Raw genomic sequence first — 17,869 nt, forward strand, 5'->3', positions numbered from 1 at the left:
CCATGGGGAGAGCACAGCCCCTTGGCCCCCAGTGGGGCAAACACTTGGAGCACGAGGCTCTCCATACCAGGCCCAGGATGGGGGCGGGTCCTGTCCCGCATCACATGAAGAGCTGCTCCATATCCCTCCCATAGAGCAGCCCCAGCCCAGGACAGGCCACAGTCTCTGCAATGGGCTCCGATGGTTCTGTGTTAGCCCAGGGGGGACACCCAATGTGAGCGGCAGGGAGAGCACCAGGTCCCAGCCCTCTCTGCCCACCCCAGTCGTCCTGCTGCCGATGGATCTTCATGTGGGCGTTTCGGCTCTTGATCTTGTGGAATGTCCTGGGGACCGAGGGGGGGTGGGGTTAGTGAGGTGCCTGTGTGGGGCCTTCAGCCTCCCAGCTGCTTCTCCGCAGCAACCAGAGGCCTGGGGATGCTGCTGCTTGGAGCCCATCTCCCACCCCCCACTCTGCTGGGCATGGAGCCCAGTATTAAAGCCACTTACTTGCCGCAGCGTTTGCAGGGAAAGCTGGAGCCAGGGGGTGAGTCCTGAAGCAGCTCGGGAGTAGGTGGCGGCTGAGAGAAAGAGAAAAGGGGGAGCATTGTCCTCATCATGGACCCCCACTCTCCCAAGGGCTACAAACACAGCGGCTCCCCCTCATCCCTGAGGTCTCACATACCTGCCCAGGACCGGCCCTGCCCCCCGTGGCGCCCATCTCTGACCCGGCACCACTTCGTCTGTGACTGCGCCGCAGTCGGCTCTTGTGCAGGTAATAGAACTCCACGCATTGGGCCAGCTGCTTGGAGGGCACCTGGGGAACAGAGAGAGCTCAGTCAGCCGGTACCCCAGCACTGCTGCGAGAGGCCGGGGCTGGAGTCTGTGCCCCACAGCCAGCACTCCTGCCCTGCTCCCTACAGCATCCCCTGCTGGGAGAGAGCAGGGCTGGAGTGGCCAGGGGCTGGGATTGTGACCTTGGTTGGAAGTGGAGGGGCTGGTCTCACCGCACGTTGGATTTGGGCAAAGTCCTTCCTGTGCAGGGTGAAGGCTTTGGAGAAGAGGCGGCGCTCGTGGGGGCTCCACACATCACTGCCTGTGGGAAAGGAATCTGAGACAGGACATCCTGCCCTCCCCATAGCACTCCCTGCCACAGCCTGGCCCCTGCCCACCCCTCATAGCCTCTGCCCTGCCCAATGTTCCTACCCCCTCTTGCTGCTCTCAGCCCCAGGGGCTAGAACTAGGAGTGCTGGGGGTGCAGTGGCACCCTTGAGCTTGAGGTGGTTTCCATTGTAGGGTATAGTTTGGCTCAATGGCTCTCAGCCCCCTCACTACAAAAACTGTTCCAGTGCTACCTTGCTTACAGCCCTGCCCCTCACCCTGCCCCTACTCCTAACCTTGCCCCCACTCCTCTTTTATCCGGTCCTGCACAGCTGTTCTCCTTCCCCCATGCTGCCTTCATTGACCCAAGCCTCTGCCCCCTCCCCTTACCTGTGTAGTGGTAACTGGCCAGAGGGTGAGACTTGGGCCACACTGGGGTTTGCAGCAGTAGAGTCTCCAAGGCAATCTGAGGGGAGAGGAAAGCTGAGAGTGGGGTCCTGGCCCAACCTCTCCCTCCCCAGGGGGCTCCCCACCAGAACCGGCCAGGCCTCCACTCAGACACTGCCACTCACCAAGGCCCAGGGCATAGGGGGACTCTTACCATGACATTCCCACCAGCCTGGAACAGGCAGTGCAGTGCCAGCTCCTGATTGGTGCCACCCCCAGGGAGGGCGCTGGAGCAAGCCACGTCCAACAGCGTCTCCACTGCAACCAGAGAGCAGCCATCAGATGGGCCCTGGAACCTCCAGGCCCCTCACTGCACCAGTGTTCCCTCTCATTTTTTATGTCCACGTGTGGAATGAAATGTATGGGCACCAATATGGAGGTGGTGTCATCACAGAGATGATGTGGAACACGTCTCCATACAGGTGCACATAAGAAAGTTCATGCTGTACTGGGATGATCTGTGGCAGGGGTGGGGCCGAGTGTTGGGAGTGTGGGCGGAAGCTCAGGCTTGTGGGGCAGATGAGGGCTCTGGCTGAGGGTGCGGGCTCTGGGGTAGAACAGGATGAGGCATTTGGGCTCCAGGCTGGGGCCAAGAGGTTTGGAGCAGGTGGGAGTGCAGGGTCTGGGCAAGAGTTAGGGTGCAGGAGGGACTCAGGGTTGAGATCTAGGAGGGAGCTAGGGTGGTGGATTGGGCTTGGGGCTTGGGCTCTGCGTTGGGTGTGGTGTCTGGGAGGGAGATAGGATGCAGGAGGGGACACAGGGCTGGGGCAGGGAGATGGTTCCCCCATTAAGCCCTAGGCAGGGGTTCAGCAGGGAGAGATGGCTCTCCCCAAGCCCTGAAGCTGCAGCAGCCAGTGGGGAGGAGCCCTCCCAGCCAGACACTGAACAGAGCTGCCCAAGTAAACCCTAATCCTGCCCTTGAGTCCCTCTGCCTTCAGCACCTTCCTGTATCCCAAAGCTCACCCCCCAACCCAGAGCCTATGCCCCTCCTGCATCCCAGATCAGAGCCTGTACCCCTCCTGCACAGCAACCCCTCTGCTCCATCCCCACCCCAGAGCCCACACCCCTAGCCTTGCACCCCAACCTTCTGCTCCAGGGCTGAATCCCCTCCCATGCCCACCCACCACATTAATTTTGTTATGTGCACCAATATGAAGGTCGTAGTCTCCTCTGTCGCACATCACCACAGGATTGGTGCACATAAAAAAATTAATTCTGCTCAGGGGTGGGAAATATTAGAGGGAATCCTGTTTGGGGTGCAGTGCTGGGGAGGAGCTGATGGTCATGGTACGTGTAGGTTCCAGTGGCATAGGAAAGATAGGAGAGAGGTCCTGGAGGTCAATTTTAGGCTGCTAGGAAAGAGATTGAAATCTAGGACCTCAATGGTAGTGTTCTCTGAACGCTTCCAGTTCCATACGCAGGACTACATAGGCAGGCAGAACTGCAGAGTCCCAACGTGTGGATGAGTTGATGGTGTAGGATGGAGGGGTTTAAATTTATTAGGAACTGGGGAAACTTTTGGGAAAGGGGGAGCCCATACAGGAAGATGGGCTCCGCCTAAACCAAAATGGAACCAGATTGCCAGCACTTAACATTAAAAAGGTAGAGCAGTTTTTAAACTAATGGCTGGGGGAAAGCCGATGGTTCATAGGAGCACATGGATCAGACAGAAACATCCTTTGGGGAAGGTCTATTAATAGAGACTCTCTGTCCTAGTGAAGAGGAGAGGATGGAAGCTGATAAAATATGGGTAAGGGCTGATGAGAAACAGTCAAATGATAAAGAGTCCCATTCAATCATATCAGGTAAAGGCAGACAGCTAAACAGTGACAAGTTTTTAAAAGTACTTATATACAAATGCTAGATCTCTAAATAAGATGGGTGAACTAGAGTGCCTCATATTGAATGAGGACATTGATATAATAGGCATCACAGAAATTTGGTGGAATGAGGATCATCAATGGGACACAGTCATACCAGGGTACAAAATATATTGGAAGGACAGAATAGAACATGCTGGTGAGGGAGTGGCCCTGTACGTGAAAGGAAGCATAGAATCAAATTAAGTAAAAATCATAAATGAACCAAATGATTCCATAGAATCTTTATGGATAGTAATTCCATGCTCTAATAATATGAATATAGCAGTAGGGATATATTATCAACCACGATAGTGATAGAGACTGTGAAATGCTAAGGGAGATTAGAAAGGCTATACAAATAAAAAAAATCAACAATAATGGGGGATTTCAACTACCCCCATATTGACTGAGTACACATAACCTCAGGACAGGACAGAGAGAGAAAGTTTCTTGGCACTTTGAATGACTGCTTCTTGGAGCAACTGGTTCTGGAACCCATAAGAGGAGAGGTAATTCTTGATTTTGTCCTAAGTGGAGTGCAGAATTTGGTTCAAGAGGTGAATATAGCTGGACCACTTGGAAATAGTGACCATAATATAATTACATTTAACTTACTTATAGTGGGAAAAACACTACAGCCGCCCAATACTGTGGCATTTAATTTCAGAAAAGGGAACTACCCAAAAATGAGGTTAGTTAAACAGAAATTAAAAGGTACAGTGCCAAAAGTAAAATCCCTGCAAGCTGCATGGAGACTTTTCAAAGACACTATAATAGAGGCTAAACTTAAATGTATATCCCAAATTAAAAAACAGAGTAAGAGGACCAAAAAATGTCACCAGCATTTAACAACCAAGTAAAAGAAGTAATGAGCAATTAAAATGGCATTGTTTAAAAAGAGGAAAATAGAACCATAAACTCTGTCAAATGAAGTATAAAAATATAATTAGGAAGACCGAAAAGGAATCTGAAGAACAGCTAGCCAAAACCTAAAAAAATAATAGCAATTTTTTTTAAATACATCAGAAGTAGGAAGCCTGCTAAACCACCTGTGGGGCCACTGGATGATTGAGATGTTAAAGGAGCACTCAAGGTTGATAAGGTCATTGCAAAGAATGTAAATGGATTCTTTGCTTCTGTCCTCACAGCTAAGGATGTGAGGGAGATTCCCAAATCTGAGCCAGTCTTTTTAGGTGACAAATCTGAGCAATTGTCCCAGACTGAGGTCTCATTAGAGGAGGTTTTTGGAACAAATTCATAAACTTAACAGTAATGTCATCAGAACCAGATGGCATTCACCCAAGAGTTTTGAAAGTACAGGCAGTCCCCGACTTATGCGGATCCGACTTATGTCGGATCCGCACTTATGAACGGGGCTTTTCTCGCGGCTTTGCTCGTTTGCCCCGGAGCAAAGCCGCCCAGGCAGCGGGACTCCCCCCGCCTGGGCAGCTTTGCTCCTGTCCCCCTGGTCTGCTGGGGGGATCCAGCGGCTTTGCTGGACCCCCCCAGCAGACCAGGGAGAGACAGGAGCAAAGTGCCGGCTATGCTCAGGTGTCCCTGGTCTGCTGGGTGGGTCCAGCGGCTTTGCTGGACCCCCCCAGCAGACCAGGGAGACAGGAGCAAAGCCACACGGGCAGCGGGGTCCCTCCGCCTGTGCGGCTTTGCTCGGGTCTCCCTGGTCTGCTGGGGGGGGGGGCACAGCTAGTGCCCCCCCCCCAGCAGACCAGGGAAATGTGGAGCAAAGCCCTGGGCCTTTGGTAGAGCAGGTGGGGTGCTGCCGGTTGGTCCCTCAGCACCGCTCCTTGGCGCTACTGGACCAACCCGGCAGCACCCCAGCTGCTCTGCCCCAGGAGTCCTGATTCAGCCGCTGCTGATCAGTTTCAGCAGCGGCTGAATCAGGACACCTGGGGCAGAGCAGCTGGGGTGCTTCTGGGTTGGTCCAGTAGCACCGCAGCGGCGCTACTGGACCAACCCAGCAGCACCCCAGCTGCTCTGCCCCAGGCGTCCCCAAGTCAGCCGCTGCTGAAACTGACCAGTGGCTGACTACAGGAAGCCCCTGCCCCTGGGCTTCCTGGAATCAGCCGCTGATCAGTTTCAGCAGCAGCAGACTTGGGGATGCCTGGGATTCTTAAGTTGAATCTGTATGTAAGTCAGAACTGGCATCCAGATTCAGCCGCTGTTGAAACTGATCAGTTTCAGCAGCGGCTGAATCTGGACGCCAGTTCCGACTTACATACAGATTCAACTTAAGAACAAACCTACAGTCCCTATCTTGTACGTAACCCGGGGACTGCCTGTATTCAAATGTGAAATTAAAGAACTACTAACTCTGGTTTGTAACCTATCCTCTTTTGGTTACCTATCCTTTGATATGATGTTACCTACCCTTTGGTATTGACTGTACCAAATGACAGGAGGATAGCTAATGTGACACCAATTTTTAAAAGGGGCAGTAGAGATGATCCTGGCAATTACAGGTTGGTAAATCTAATCTTCAGTAACAGGCAAATTGGTTGAAACTATAGTAGAGAACAGAATTGTCAAACACATGGATGTTCTTAGTGGGGTGCAGGGCGCTTACTTGGGGCAGTTCCCATTTGGTGGGGGGAGAACAGGTGTTTTTGTGCAGCCCATGCTAACCTGCAGGCATCACCAATGCAGCTCGCTGTGATTACTGGCCCAATGGGAGCTGGGTGGTGGAGTCTCAGGGCAGCTAAGGGACAGAGTTCCAGCTGGGGAAGGGGGAGGAACAGCAGCGCCCAGAGGTCTCCCCTCCCCTGCACCAGGAAGGGCTGGCCCATAATACAGGGGGTTTAGTGCCTGCACTCCCTAAAGCAACTTTCTTATTCCAGCCCTGCTGCTGGGGCTGGAGGCTGCACACAAGGAGTTGCTGTGGCCAGGGGACAGGCATGCTCCTCCAGCCCCAGCAGAGAGCTGCCATGGCCAGGGAACAGATGCACTTTGGCCTGGCCACAGTAGCTTTGTGTGCAGCATCTCCGAACCGCTGTGTGGGGCTTATTAGACAGCTGTGTAGCCATGCAGCTTAGAGGGAATTGTGACGGTGCGTTGGGGGTCCCCCGTCTCCTGCAGCCCCGAAATGGCACAAACAGACTGCACCAGCCGGTGGAATAGAGGAACTTTATTCCCTCTCCAGGATACAGCACAGCACAGATGTAATCTGGTCACAGAGCTGGGCTAGGATGCCACAGGCCACCTTGAGATGGGGGGAGACTGGGCCCCTAAACTCCAGCCCCTTTCCCTAGGCTGTCTCCTCCATGCTCCCAGCCAGCCACTCTAACTAACTCTCTTCCACTATTTGATCTGAGGAAGTGGGTCTGGCCCACGAAAGCTCATCATCTAATAAACCATCTTGTTAGTCTTTAAAGTGCTACATTGTCCTGCATTTTGCTTCAGCTACCTCTAATACCATTAACTCACAAACATCCCACTCTCCCCACCTCTAATATCATCAATTCACAGACACTTACCTTCCTCCCCCCCCCCCCCGCATCCCCCTCCTGTTCTGCAATGTGATTTGTCCTTTTCATATTTGTTCATTTTTTTAAATTGTATCCTTTGGTATATATGGTTGTGACTACTTTCTTCCACTATTTGATCTGAGGAAGTGGGTCTGGCCCACGAAAGCTCATCATCTAATAAACCATCTTGTTAGTCTTTAAAGTGCTACATAGTCCTGCATTTTGCTTCAGCTACCCCAGACTAACACGGCTACATCTCTATCATAACTCTCTTCCAGCCCTGCCCCCCAGCCAGGGCAGCATTCCCCCTTCCTTTGTTCCTCTCCATGGGGTTTATCTGGTTCAACAGGTTTGGCATCACCTTTGCATAGTGAGGTTTTCCCTGCTGGGTCTTGCTCCAGACAGCAGAGGTCACCACAGCCCAGCAAGTACCCCCACTACGTCACAGGAATCCTGCTCTGCAGCCAGACAGCAGACAGCAGCTGAGCCCTGGGAATGCTCCATCCACTGTAAAGGATATATAGGCCTGCCCCAAGGCCCATGGATGCCCTCACTGCACCCAAACAGCAACTGTCAGATGTCTATGGGGACACCCACCTCATAGGACTCCTCCATTCCCCAGACAGTAGCCATCAGTTGGGATTCCACCATCCCTCATGCTGCACCCAGACAGCAGCCACCACGTGGGCCCTGAGACCCTTTCCCCACTTGATGGGAGCCCCTCAGGCACCATCTGCTGCACCACCCGGGCTAGGGGCTGTGTCACTATCACAGATGCCTCACAACCCCCTTTTTCCACAAAAGTCAGGGTTGACTGGATCCTGCCGACAGAGCCCCAGAGAAGCCATAGGGGTGGGCTTGTCCTGCTGCCTCTCCCCTCCCCCCACCTCACTATAAGGGACATAGAGGTCTGCCTGTTAAATAGCTCCTCCACCTGATATCTCCAGTGCTGCCGCTCACCTTGGCGCTGGGTCTCTGCATCCTGCTCCAGCCTGGGCCAGGGCCTCCAGACAGGTTCAGCTTGGGGCGGGTCCAGCCAGGCCAGGTGGGGGTCCTGCAGCACTGGCAGCACTGGCTGGAATGCGGGGCCCACGTTTATCTGCCTGTGGGGGAAGGAGCAAGTGAGGAGACCTCCCTGATACTGTCCTTCCCTGACCAGCCAGTTCCCCCGCACAGGAATCCTCCCTCCCCCAGGAGATATCTAACCCAACCCCTTTGCCACACTGCCACTGAGGATGTAGCCTAGGCTCCCTCCACCCCACAAGACAGGACTTACGGGGTGTCCAGGCGCCGGAGGCGGTCAGGGCTGCCATCTGCAGAGGGAAGAGTCCAGCAGTGAAGGCCCCTGGCACAGGCAGTCCCCCACTTGCCCTGAGACAGATTTTCCTACCCCCTGCCATCTCCCGGGCCCTGCAGGATCTTCCCTGTAGCTTTGTAGCCACCAGACAAATCTTTGTGGACTTCCACCTTCCCACCACCACCACTCACGGGGACCCACCCCATATGGCCCAATGGAGGGAAAGACCCTCTCTCGTATCCCCTGCCCTGTGGCAACACTGCCACATCTGGGAATAGAACCCAGGAGTCCTGGCTCCTAAATGACCAGTCAAGCCCCTCAGCCCACATTAGAAGGTGGGGGCTCGCCTGGATCGGCACTTACCACCCAGCGAGGCACCCAGCTCAGCAAACAGCCCTGTGCCTTGGCGCAGTGGGTTGAGCATGGGGGGCGGAGTGTAGTGTGGGGAACTCGTGGCACGGTGCATCTGACTCCAATACGGGGTACCCTGATAACTGGAGGCCAGGGAACTCCCAGAAACCTGTGGGGAAGAGGAGGAGTCAGAGGCTGCAGGGGCCCAGTCTGTGAACAGGTGATGAGAGGAATGGGGTGTCATAGTCCCCCCCAGCTCTGGCACCCCAGCCCTGCTGGGTCCAGCAACTCCCTTCCCCCAGTGCTGGGAAATGCCTGGCTAACCTGGGCTACTCACACAACATGCTCGTTATTCCTGGCGGCTCCAGGAGGGTTGGCAACTCTACAACCAGCAAGACTCTCTCCCCCGCCCCCTCCTTCCCTGATTATTCCTTGTCGGTGTCTGTGTTAGCCGCCAGTCAGGCGCCCTCACTCCCTTCCAGCGAGTGATCAGGTGCTCAAATGGGCACAAGGTTGTAGACTGTGATGGGGGCTCCCTGGGCTGGCTCCCCGATTCCATTGCCCCACCCATGCTCCCCTGAGGGTTCAGGTGAGGCAGCCCCCAAACTTCCAGTGTACTCACCTGGGGACTGGCAGTGCAGCCTGCCAGTGGGGGGCTCTGCTCATGCCCCAGCTTGGCAGCAGCAACCTCTGACTCCGGCTCCCCAGGGGAGACCCCCAGCCATGGGGTAAAACCAGCAGGGAGAAACTCCAGCCCTTTGCAGTAGCGCTCAGTATCCTGCAGGGGATGAGGGGCTCAGTGTGGGGAGTGAAAACCCACAGCCAGGAGGAGAACCCTGGCATCCTGGTTCTCAGCACCAGCCCTGCTCTAGCCACTGGACTCCACTGTCCTCACCACTCATCTTGGGGGAATCTCCCCACTCCTCCCCTCCTTGGCAGCATGGTCCTGGGACTAGGTGCCCCCATCTCCCCACCACCCTCCTCATGCCAACACACCTGGTAGCAGCAGAGACTGGAGGTGGCATCAGGGGGCCAGTCTGAGGGTCCCAGGAGTCCAGCATATAGCTCAGGGCCTGTGAGCCCCTGGGGAGCTGGTACACAGGGAGGGAAGGTTAGGTTGTAACAGCAAAGAGATGGGGTCCCCCCCTTACATCCCAGCAGCCTCCCCCCAAAGCTGGGGCCCTCCCTTGCATTTCCTGTAACCCCAGAGTAGGCCCCAGAACCCCCTTGAGATGAGTTTCCCCACCTGCTCCATAACTGACACTGGGTCCGGTGCCCCTCCACATATACTCCGTGTCCATAACCCCCATCCTCCTAGACCTACACATCACAGGGGTGTCTCCCCTCCCCATAGCTCCCTCAGCTGGAGTCCGTCCTCCATATTCCCCCTGCCAGACTCCACAGCCTCTCCTCCCCCCTCCCCCCCCCGCACACACATAGCCCCTGGGAACATTCCCTAGTCCCATAACCTCCCCTTCAGCTGACTGCCCCCATCTTGCCTCCTCCCCCATCTCCTGGGCACCTGTAGCCACCCCCATTCCCTTCCTGTCACTCACCAGGCCCCGGATAGCCCCCCGGGGGGCTGTAGCTAGCAGGCTGGTTCTCCTGGTACAGGCACGGAAGGGGGGTCTCCCTGCAGTGCTGCCCATACCCACCTCCACCCTGTCCCTGCCTTGCTGGGAGGCTGCAGTAGGGCAGAGGAGGCCCTGACCCCTCCAGCTGGCCTCCAGGGAGTTGCGGCAGCAGGGGACTGCCAGGCGGGTATCCCTCCTGTGGAATGGCAGGGGGGTGCTGGGCCATTATCTCCTGCAGGCTGCAGCCCGGGCTCCTGGATGCCTGGGTCCCCAGTACCCATGGATTCCCAAAAGGTGGGTTAGGGAAGGCTTGGGCAAAGGGGTCCAGCCTGCGGGGGGCTGGCTCGATCTTCTGGGGCCAAAGCCCATAGGGCCCCCCCGCTGCCCTGGGCAGCTGGCTCTGCTGGGCTGAATTCCCCTCTAGGCCCCAGCTGGGCTGGCCCATGGCAGAGAATGGCCCCTGTGTGCTGGCAGGATCCCCGGCCTCCATGCTGCAGGGGAGGTAGAAGGGGTTGTAGGTGCTCATCTCAGGCTCCATCCCAGTGGCCTTGAGTCCCATAGAGAGCTGAAAGAGATGCAGAGAAAAGAGGGGGCAGCAAAGGGGTCCTGGTTAGCCAGCTCTTCTGGGAATGGAACCCAGAAGTCCTAGCTTCTAACCCACCTGCTTTAACCACTAGAGCCCTTTCCCCTCCCGGAGCTGGGAAGAGAGCTCAGCGGTCATTGTCCCAGTTTTACAGAGGGGGAAACTGAGGCAAAGAGCAGAAGTGTGCCTTGCCCTGGATCACCCAGGCAGCCAATAGCTGAGCCGAGAATAGACTCCTGGCCATGTGTTTCCAGTCCATGCTCCGGCCAGACGCCACCAGACCCCACTCCCCTCCCAGAGCTGGGGATGGAAGCCAAGTGTCCGGGCTCCCAGTCACTCCCCCCATCCCCTTCTAATCATTAGACCCCACTCACTCTTGGTGACAGGGATAGAACCCAGCAGGAATCCAGGCTCCTCCCTCCCCCACGGTACCCACAGACGCTCGGCTGACGCCCGCCCGGGTCCCTGGCTGTTTGCAGAGGGCTCAATGCAGCGTTGCGGCGCATTGTGCTGGTCCCACAGAGACCCCCCTCCCGCTTCCTGTCAGCGCGGCGGCTCCGACGCCTGCTTATCTCCCAGCGCGAGCGAACGAACAAACGGAAAACAGGTGCCTTCGCCGCACGCCTTCCCAGCCCAATATCCTGTGTGAGGGCGGGCGGGGGGCAGACACATACAAACACATGCAGGGCAGAGTGGGTCTCTGGCAGGGCCAGCACGGGGTGGGGAAGGGACCTGCCCACCAGCCCGTGCAGTTGGGCAGAAATAGAAGGCAAGAGTCCTGGCTCCCAGCACCCCCCTGCTCTAACCACTAGACCACTAGGTCTCTCCCAGTCAGGGATGAACCTGGGAGTCCTGGCTGGCAGTCTCATCCGTGGGCCAAAAAGGTATCTCCCTTCCTGTGCTCTGAGGGCAGGACCCACAGAGGAGGGCAGGTGGGAAGCCCAGCAGAGCTAAAGCACTGGGCCTGACTCCCCACCCTTCAGTGCAACCTCATAACTCGTGGGGGGGCCGCGGCTGCACCCTGCTTTCCCCACATCTCCCTGCCCTGCTGCAAATGACAGCACTGCAGGGCAGCGCTTGCCAGTGCCCCCTCCCCCTCCAGCAAGACACACGGAGACTCCAGCGCCAGGCCGCCTGGAAGAACCTAGGGGATGGGGGCCCAGGTGGAATGGAACCAGACAGAGAAACCTGAATCCTGACCTGAGCCCCAGCCTTGAGCCCAGCTCAGCCTCTGCTCCACAGAGCGACTGTCTCGTTGGCATCAAAGTTCCAGGTCTGAGAGTTAAGGGGTGTCCTTGAACACTCCCCTCCCCCGGCCCCAGAGAGCCCATTGGGGTGGTGATCATGACAGGATTATGGGGCTGGAGATGTTGGCACCCTGAGCCTGTGGTTTGGAGTCTCCGTGTGTCATGCTGGAGGGGGACGGGAGTTTCTGCGGGAACCCCACACTGCTAGGGTCTCCCTGCATGGACAGGCTGTGTGATGAAGGACTGGAACAACAAAGCTGGAGTCCCCCCAGTGCTGGGAAATTTACATGTTACCAAGCAGGGGCTGCGTGTCCCTCGCTGCAACCTGTCCAGTGTGACACGTGTCTCCTGCGAAAATCTGCTGCACCAGGCTGCTCTAGTCCTTACAACCCCCCCATCTCCCTGCCCTGCCCTAGCCATGAGGTTCACTGGAGACGGTCGGCTCTAAGCTAGGCCCAGCACTAGAGCCAGAGGGGACCACAGTGCTCAGCTAGTCCGACCTCCTGTCCGACCTCCTGTGTGCCACAGGCCAGGCCAGAGAATCTCCTGCTTGAATTCCTGGCTGTACCAGAGCAGAGCTGCTAGAAAACCAGCCCGTGGAGATGGAAAACTGTCCAGCAGAGGAGACTCCCTCTGTCTACCTTGCTGGGAACATTCACACTGTATTTCCACTCTGCATTTATCAAGCTACTTCGCCCACTTCTCAGATCCTGTTTGGCCTTTGCCTGCAAGCCTGCGACCCAGGCCCATCCTTACAGCGGTTCTTAGCTCACGTCACCATTCGTCTTCTTTTTGGTCAAATCCAGGTTGAGCACTTGGAGCCCAGCCTGATCTAGCGCTCCCCATGCCTGCCCCACTCTGGGCCCATGCAGGGGAGCTGGGAGCCTGGTCAGAGCCTGGCACAGAGCAGCTGGCAGGACCGGGATAGGGACTGCAGTGAGCATGGGGAAGAGACTCCCCCAGCATCTGGCCCATGAGAAGCTGCCATTGTCCCTGGAGAGAGAGAGACATCTACACACACCCAGATGCCAGGGAGCCACCAGCCAGCGCAGGGACCCACATGGAGCCCGGGGACCCATCTGGGCCTCGCACGTCATGGGACGTAACAGCTTCTCAACCTGATCCCAATGCCCTTGGAGCTGTCCTCTCCCCTCCCCCGCCCAAGTTCACTGGCCCCTGGAGAGAGGAGTCCCTGAAGCCCCAGGAGCCTCCCTGCCCCCACAAACCTGGCTGGTCCTGCTCTGCCCTGGTGGAGGATTTAGGCAAGGCCTAGTGGGGCCAAACAGCACAAAAGCCCCTTGCCCCCTGCTGCTCTTTCAGCCATCATGCATGTGAAACCTCATAGAAAGCACAGACCGGGTGGTCAGCACCGGGGTCATGGCCCCAGATGAGCTGCCTGGCTCTGGGGCCAATTTCCATGGGGCTCAGAACCCTGCTGAGCAATGGGATCTCCAGCTCTAAGGTGGCTGAGGTGGTTGGGGTTAGGACTCTGGGGTACATGGGTCTGAGCCCTCTGGCCCCTGTAGTGTGGGGCTGGGAAGGTGAAGGAGGGGGGGGGGGTCTCTAATGCTGAGTGCCTGCTGCAAGGAAGTGTGTGGGGTGATCCCTCAGGCCAGCAGCCAAGGATGCAGCCAGGATGGACTTGGGGAGCTGGGAGCCCTGACAGGGCAAGAGTTTATTTTCTGCTTGGATGGGGGGGGGGGGCTGGAATCTAGGGGTGTGCCCTGCTCCGCCTTTTGCTCTGTGTTGGTATTTCCCCAGCCCCTGAGCTAGGCCATGCAGCTCCCCAGAGCCTGTGGCTGGTCCAGCGCGGCTGGTGCAGGGTGAGGGTCCCTGGGCAGGCAGGTAGGTGATGGGGACAAGGCCAGGTAGGTGGAACGTTCCAAGATGTCCTGGGCCATGGCAGGTTTCCCTGTCCCCAGTTGAAAGGGGGATTTAAGTCTCCATTTGACCCCGCCTCACCTCACCCCCACTGCCAAGATGATGCTGCTCTGGGGACCAACCCCTCCCCTTGCCATGGGGCCAGGACACTGAGGTGATGGGCTCTTGGATGAGATTGGATGCTGCCAGCACACCTGGCTGAGGGCAGAGAGCCCCATAGGAAACTAGTGGGAGAGCTCCCCACCCCAGCTCCTGGTGAGAAGTCCCTGCCAGGCAACCGGGGTTAGAGGTGCCCTCTGGGCAGAGTCTGGCTCACTAGGTCTTGGCAGAGCTTAACCCTGATGGGGACCCTCTGCCCAGGGGAGCCAGAAACACCTGGGTCCCTGGGAATGCCAGGCTCCCAGTGACTGAGCCTGAGGATGGGGCATCCGGCCGGGTGGGGTGGCTGGGCCTAGAGCCTGACACGAGGGTGCAGCTGGAGCCAGCTCATTCCCCATCCCCTGCCTTTGTGACTGACCCTGGTGCCTGACCCTCTCCATGACCCTGACCTGTAAGCCCCTAACCCAGGCCCTTGGGGCCTCCTGAGCCTTCAGTCCCTGAATGACACGCTCCAGCAAACTGCCAAGGTTAGCAGCTGAGGCTCCTGCCTTGGTCCAAACTGCCTCCGAGCATGGGCAGGGGGAGCAGACACTGGGGGCAACCATAGGCGGAGACTCTGGATGGGGGAGACCAGCCCAAGGGGACAGAAGTGTCAGCGGAGCAAGGCACCATCTTGCCCTGCCATGGCCCCCACAGCAGCTGGGGCCAGCACAGGAAACAGTCAGGGCCTGAGCCTGAGATCTGGGTGCCCCGCAAACACAGCAATGAACTTAGAGTCCTGAGAGGGGCCTGGAGTTCCTGGGGGCTTGGGCTCAGCCCCAGCCCCAGGCTGGATGCTCACTGTCCCCTGCTTGCTGCCCTTGAACCTAAGGTCATTTCTCTCCTAGAGCCTGCCCCACAGTGGGGGACCTGCCCCAGCACCCTGAACACCAGAGCCCACCGCCCACTAGGAAGGCTGGGCCGCTAATGGTGATACATCTTCTGGCTGATGCCCCCTGGAGCTGCTACCCACCCCGCTTCCTGTCCCCCTCAGTCGCTCTCCTCACCCCCACCCCGCTCCCTGTCCCCCTCAGTCCCTCTCCTCACCCCCACCCCGCTCCCTGTCCCCTTTGGTCCCTCCTCTCACCCCGCTCTCTGTCCCCCTTGGTCCCTCTCCTCACCCCCACCCCGCTCCCTGTCCCCCTCGGTCCCTCTCCTCACCCCGCTCCCTGTCCCCCTCGGTCCCTCTCCTCACCCCCACCCTGCTCCCTATCCCCCTCGGTCCCTCTTCTCACCCCGCTCCCTATCCCCCTCGGTCCCTCTCCTCACCCCCACCCCGCTCCCTATCCCCCTCGGTCCCTCTTCTCACCCCGCTCCCTGTCCCCCTCGGTCCCTCTCCTCATCCCCACCCCGCTCCCTGTTCCCCTCAGTCCCACTCCTTCCCAGCAGGACAGCAGCTGCAGGGGGTGAGTTCACCCATGAGCCTGGGGTGTATTGTGGGAAGGGGGTCCCTCACCGTAAGCTGCCCCAGCTGAGAATGCCTGGGCCTGCGAGGTGGAAAAGGGAGGCCAAGTCAGCAGGCTACTTCCCCAGAGAGCTCTGCTCCTGTCACAAGCCTGGATGCCAGGAAGGGAGGATACCCACCCCAGGGCTTAGTGCAGACCCCAGTGCAGGTGCCAGCCGCAGATCCTCATGCCCAGAGACTGGACAGACACCCAGTCCCAGGGACTCAGATACGCCATGCAGAGTCCTGCCCCCTCCCACTGCCAGGACCCTACCTGCGGTGCCGTCTGTGCTCCGTGGTCCCGACCGAGTGGCAGTGCGGGAGTCCTGGCCTCTCTTGAGCAGGGAGGCCGTCACCCAATGAGGTGCGAGTGGGGCTGGGCCCTCGCACTATGACTGTGCAGGATCCGGCTCAGCGCCAGCTGGGTTCACACCTTCCACGGGGGGTATAGTGGGGGGGGGGGCTCAGATTTGCCCCCAGAGAGGGGAGGCCTTGGGGAGAGCAGAGCACTCAGAGCCGGGACTAGTTAAATTGTGAGAACTTTGGGTGTGAGCTACCAAAATGATGAGGACTGCAGTCAGGGTCCATGCAGCACCTGGCGCGATGGGGCCTGATGTCCTTTGGGTCTGTGCAGCGCCTGGCGCGATGGGGCCTGATCTCCCTCAGGTCTGTGCAGTGCCTGGCGCGATGGGGGCTCTGGTCTCCTTCGGGTCTGTGCAGCACCTGGCGCGACAGGAGCTCGGATCTCCCTCGGGTCTGTGCAGTACCTGATGCAGTGGGGGCCCTGATTTCCCTTGGGTCCATGCAGCGCCTGGGCTTTCTCTCAGTAACAAATAAATTACAGCAATGCCTACCAGCCACGCAGTGAATTCCAGTCGATCAGTTGGGGGGCGGCTCCCGCGAAGCCCGTGGGGTGGTTTCACTTTCAGGATGAATCGGGGCCAATGTCGCTCTTTGTTGTGGGTTTGGGGCGCTGGGACTGACGGCCTCAATTCATTGTGAAACCAGGGCGTGTGGGCGCCATTATCGCAGCTCGGCCCAGACATCAGCCTTCCTCAGACTGCCCCTCCCCCAGCGCCAGTTTGGGACCCTTTGTGTTCCCACTGTGCAAGGAACGGCCATGTCTCAAGCCCCCTGGGCATCCCAGACCAAGCTCCTTAAAGGGCTCGGTGCACTGGAGGCGCATCAGGACTCCCCCATATAGTGTGAACCTGTCCTGAGAGGTGGGTCATTTCTGACACCCTGATTCTCAGCCAGGCCAGGGACAGCTCTCCCGCCCAGATTGCTGGTTGGGACTAATGGGCACTGGCAGAGCTGGGGAGCACAGGGCTGGGATAGCAGGGGCTGGTGTTGGATTGGGGGCAGTGGCAGAGCGGGGGTGAGTGCAGGGCTGACTGAGGGACACCAGCAGGGTTACATAGGATCCAGGCTCAGTGTCTCCAGCATACATTTGAAATGAGATTGCTGGATTCTCTGCTGTGTCTGCAGTGGATGGCGGGGGATGCTCATCCCTGATCCTGGCTGGGAGGGTGTGGGGGATGCATGAGGGGGCAGCAGGGGCTCCCAGACTCAGACTAAGCAGCCCCACAGGGCTGAGAGCATTAACCCTTTGTGTACCAGTGCTGTGGCTCTGACCTACATCATGGGGCAGCCCAGCTTCCTGTACTGTAACCACAGCTTACAGTGCAGCCGCAGCCTTCCCCCCCACTCCCACACACACACCGGGCTTGCCTGGGGCTCTGCTAGAAATGCCCACCCCACTCCCCATCCCTCGGCCTCCATCCTGCACCAGTCAGCTCCCTCTTCCAGTCCTGATCCTGTGCTTATCCTCAAATCTCCTACCTTACAGGGTGAGTGGGGCCTTTCCAGGGCCAGCTACCCCTGTACCAGGCTCCACTCAAGCACCACTTGGTGGGTGAGGAAGGGCAGCCTGAATGGGAGGAGAGTTTGATGGTGGGATCAGGGCCCTGCCATGCTCCACACAGCCCCGGTCCCCTTCCTAGGGTTGCCAGGTGTCCAGTTTTGAACCAGACAGTCCAGTATTTGAGCTTTCTGTTTGGGAAACAAAATGAGAAAATATAAATATCCGGTACTTTCTAACTAAAATGTAATGTAGATTGTGATGTAATGTTAAGTATGTCCGGTATTTTTGTTGAAACCATCTGGCAACCCTACCCCTTCCTCTGCTCCTAGCCTGGCTGCCGCCCCCACCCGCCTGTGGCAGGCAGTCACACTCTGACTGGCTCGGCAGGGCGCAGGGTTTCCAGTTGAATCACCCCTGCCGGAGAACAGCCTGGTCCTGACAGTGACACTGGTGGGGGGGGCAGGAAGTGGGAGCGGCCGCAGCGGGAGCAGCCACCCACGGGGCCCATAGCGTGGTTTTGGGCCTACGGGGGGAAATTTGCCCTGACTCAGAGGGAGAGCAGGGCTGGGGAAGGAGCTGGGGGAATGGAATGCAGAGCCCAGGTGAGATTATGGGCTCTGGTCCT

At 57.9% G+C, this 17,869-nt stretch overlaps 1 protein-coding gene across 1 annotated transcript; it reads right to left on the reverse strand.

Annotated features, from left to right (window-relative positions):
- Positions 1-18: 18 nt before the first annotated feature.
- On the reverse strand, positions 19-10,646 carry LOC112544975 (uncharacterized). Its single transcript, XM_089781114.1, has 12 exons — positions 10,070-10,646; positions 9,510-9,604; positions 9,136-9,291; positions 8,526-8,682; positions 8,142-8,178; positions 7,826-7,968; positions 1,679-1,782; positions 1,468-1,543; positions 984-1,072; positions 662-793; positions 487-557; positions 19-323 (listed from the first exon to the last, which is right to left on the reverse strand). The coding sequence occupies exons 1-12, from the start codon at positions 10,644-10,646 to the stop codon at positions 101-103; spliced, it is 1,860 nt and encodes a 619-aa protein (XP_089637240.1). The 3' UTR covers positions 19-100.
- Positions 10,647-17,869: the final 7,223 nt, after the last annotated feature.

This window comes from Pelodiscus sinensis, chromosome 11, assembly GCF_052426305.1.
Source record: "Pelodiscus sinensis isolate ZL-2025 chromosome 11, ASM5242630v1, whole genome shotgun sequence".
Taxonomy (NCBI): domain Eukaryota; kingdom Metazoa; phylum Chordata; order Testudines; family Trionychidae; genus Pelodiscus; species Pelodiscus sinensis.